This window comes from Chenopodium quinoa, unplaced genomic scaffold, assembly GCF_001683475.1.
Source record: "Chenopodium quinoa cultivar QQ74 unplaced genomic scaffold, ASM168347v1, whole genome shotgun sequence".
In the NCBI taxonomy this organism is placed as follows: Eukaryota; Viridiplantae; Streptophyta; class Magnoliopsida; order Caryophyllales; family Amaranthaceae; genus Chenopodium; species Chenopodium quinoa.
In genome coordinates, this window is record NW_018745323.1 from 2631533 (window position 1) to 2635152 (window position 3620).

General features: G+C 38.5%; 1 protein-coding gene across 1 annotated transcript; it reads right to left on the reverse strand.

The window, feature by feature from the left end:
• Window positions 1-291: 291 nt before the first annotated feature.
• LOC110712512 lies at window positions 292-1035 on the reverse strand. Its single transcript, XM_021890976.1, has one exon. The coding sequence runs from the start codon at window positions 1033-1035 to the stop codon at window positions 292-294; it is 744 nt and encodes a 247-aa protein (XP_021746668.1).
• Window positions 1036-3620: the final 2585 nt, after the last annotated feature.

Consider the following 3620-nt stretch of genomic DNA (forward strand, 5'->3'; position numbering starts at 1 on the left):
TCATTTCAAATTCTTTCATCATACATTTAGCGGTTTCTTCGATTTCGCTATGTGTTCCGATGATGTTTAAATCATCAACATACACCGCTATTATGACAAAACCATTTTTGGACCTTTGATGAATACGCATGGACAAATTTGATCATTCTTATACTCTCCTTTGAGTAGGTATTCACTTAAATGGTTAAACCACATCCTCAGCTCCCAGATTGCTTTAAACCGTAGAGTGGTTTTTTCAATTTTATGGAATTTAGCTTTTGAGGTTTTGACCTCAAGGTTGAGGTTTTGACCTCAATGTTGAGGTAGTTCAAGTCCTTCAAGGACTCTCATATAGATGTCGGTATCAAATGACCCATAAAGGTATGCAGTCACAACATCCATCAAGCACATTTGTAGTCCTTTGCATGCTGATACACTTATGAGGAACCTTAGTGTCGTGGCATCTACCACAGGTGAATATATTTCCTCATAGTCGATTCCCGATCTTTGAGAGAAACCTTGGGCTACAAGTCTAGCCTTGTATCTTACAATTTCTTCCTTTTCATTTCTTTTTCGTATGAACACCCATCTATACCCGACGAGTTTCACTCCTTTTGGAGTCTGGACTGCAGGACTGAAAACTTCACGTTTTGGCCAATCACTTCTTCGTCGACATTCATCTACAAATGATGGCTCCGTGTCCTCAACATCAGTGGTGATTTCTGTGGCAATTGAGTATGCGAACACATCATTGACATAGATTTTTACTCTATCCCAGTGTTTTCTAGTGTGGACGTAATTTATTGAAATTTCATGATTATCGACGATTTCGTTTTCGCGCTCCCCCTCAGATGTACCATCTGACTCTTTAGATTCATCTTGGGGGCTGATTATATTTTCATCATTTTGGATTTGATCCACTTTATTTGAGGATTTTTCACTCTTTTTATTCCTCATTTCCACTCTTTTGGATTTTCTCGGCTTTAGATCTTTAGCTCCGAGGGGTCTGCCACGTCTTTTGCGTGCTGCAATTTTATCTGAAAGTGGATTATCCATTTTCTTTGCTTGGATTTCAACCCTAGTAGGGGCATTCACTGAAGGTATATGTGACTTTGTCACTCCTTTTGAATTAGTGAATGCGTTTGGCAATTGATTTGCGATGTTTTGCAAATGTATTATTTTTTGCACTTCTTGTTCGCACGTATTTGTCCTTGGATAAAGGTATTATAGATTTTAGGCATTCCATGATATTTCTTTCCAGCATGGGCCCTCTTTATCTCCCCCTAAGGTTGGGAAGAATGTCTCATTAAAGTGACAATCTGCGAACCGAGCTGTGAAAAGATCACTAGTCAATGGTTCGAGATATCATGTGATGGAAGGTGATTCATAGCCAACATAGATTCCCAACCTTCTCTGTGGGCCCATTTTAGTACGTCGGGGCGGTGCTATGGGAACATAGACTGCACATCTGAATGTTTTTAGATGTGCCAAGCTAGGTTCCTTTCTAACTACTAGTTGCATTGGAGATAACTTATGTGTCGCGCTCGGTCTTAGTCGTAGCAGAGCAGCGGCATGTATTATTGCATGTCCCCATGCAGAAGATGGGAGTCTTGATTTCATGAGTAATGGCCTAGCGACTAATTGTAATCGCTTTATTAATGATTCTGCAAGGCCATTTTGTGTATGAACATGGGCTACTGGGTGTTCCACGTCTATCCTAATTGACATACAATAGTCATTAAATGTTCGGGATGTAAATTATCCGGCACTATCTAGTCTAATCCTTTTTATCCGATAATCCGGGAATTGATCCCTTAGACGTGTGATTTGCGCAAGAAGTTTTGCAAATGCAAAATTCCTGGTAGAGAAGACTAACATGTGACCAACGTGTTGAGGCATCAATTAACACGAGGAAATATCTTAACGGTCCACATGTCGAGTGTATCGGCCCGCAAATGTCTCCTTGTATTCTTTCTAGGAATGCAAGATTTTCACCTTCAAGTTTACCTTTTGAAGGTCTTATGATCAGTTTGCCAAGTGAACAAGCTTTACAATGAAGTTCATTTGATTGTGGGATCCGTATATTATTTAACGGATGTCCATTTTGAACTTTTAATGATTTTTATCATCATGCTTGTTCTAGGATGACCTAAGCGGTCATGCCATGTATTAAACATTTCCTAGTTGTCTACCTTGTGGTTAGACACCGTACCAAATATGTTTCAATTAGGCTGATATAAGTAAGTACAATCCTGAGGAGTATGCTTCTAATTTTTCAAGAGTCTCATTATTGCCAGATTTTCTTTTGACGAGGTACATATACTCCTTTTTTTTCATTAACGGTTTCCATGTGATAACCATTCAGACGTAAATCTTTGAAACTCAATAGATTACGTCGTGTTTTGCTAGAATATAATGTGTTTTTTATTGTTACTTTTGTACCTTTTGGTAATATTACGCAAGCTTTTCCTGAGCCCTTAACCATATTGACGGTGCTGGCAATTGTGTTGAGATTGGTATTTATTGGCTTGATATGAGTAAATTATGACTTGTTGCTCAAAATGTTGTGTGTGGTTGCGCTATTAATCAGGCATTTTTTCAGCATTTGTGTTGTTATTTTCCATTGTCTTCACATGAATAGAGAAAGGATTAGTAAAACTATCATCTATAAAAACACGTATGAGAAAAACACATTTTTATTATAGAATATATTACAATATTAAAACAAAATTGATACTAGGAAAAGAATATGCTTAAAGAAAACTTAGGATTTTGGATAAAAAGGAAAAACAATACAACGGACAACCAACTCGAAAAATATATGACAATGTAGATGAAGCAAACACCACAGGACAAGCACATGATCGATGTAGTTTAGGCATTTTCTATGTCGTCAACAAGATAATCGGCTACATCGAGTTCTGGGTTAGGGGAACTTTGTGTGACAAAATTAGTTTATGCTTGTTTCCCTTGGCCTCCTCTTGAGGCAACATATAGGTCCACAAGGTGTTTTTCCGTACGGAAATCCTTAGCCCAATGGCCTTGTATTCCGCATTTAAAACACTTTTCTTGTGGCCTTACTTGGTTTTAATTTGAAAATTTCCCCTTCCTCTACCGCCTCTTCCTCTACCTCTACCTCTCAGGATGGGAGTATTGGAAGTATTTTGACGCCAGTTTTGATGTCCTCTACCCCTATTGTGGTACTGACCTCTGCCCTAAAAAACTCCTCATACAATATTGTTGTTCCAGTGCCTGCCTGTTTTTGTGGCATTTGTTTCTAGTATTGCACTGGTACTTGCTGGTCTCTGATTATGATTAGACAGCAGGATTTGATTGTTTTGTTCTGCGACTATGAGTATGGAAATTAAGTCACAAAACCTTTCACAACGCCTTTCTCGGTACTGTTCTTGTTGTACCATATTATTTGCGTGCATTGTAGTGAGAGTTTTCTCAATCATGGCTCTTTTAGAGATTGGTTCTCCACATAATCTCAATTGTGAAGTTATGCGAAGTACAACAGAGTTATATTCACGTACTGAGCTGAAATCTTGAAGTCTCAAGGTAGATCATTCATGCTGGGCCCTTGGCCCAATTATTCTCTGTAAGTGTTCGAATCTGTCTTGGAGGCAAACCCAAAGTTC

Excerpts from the sequence above, each read along its gene's own strand:
- LOC110712512 (XM_021890976.1), bottom strand. The coding sequence starts at position 1,035 with ATGGATAATCCACTTTCAGATAAAATTGCAGCACGCAAAAGACGTGGC.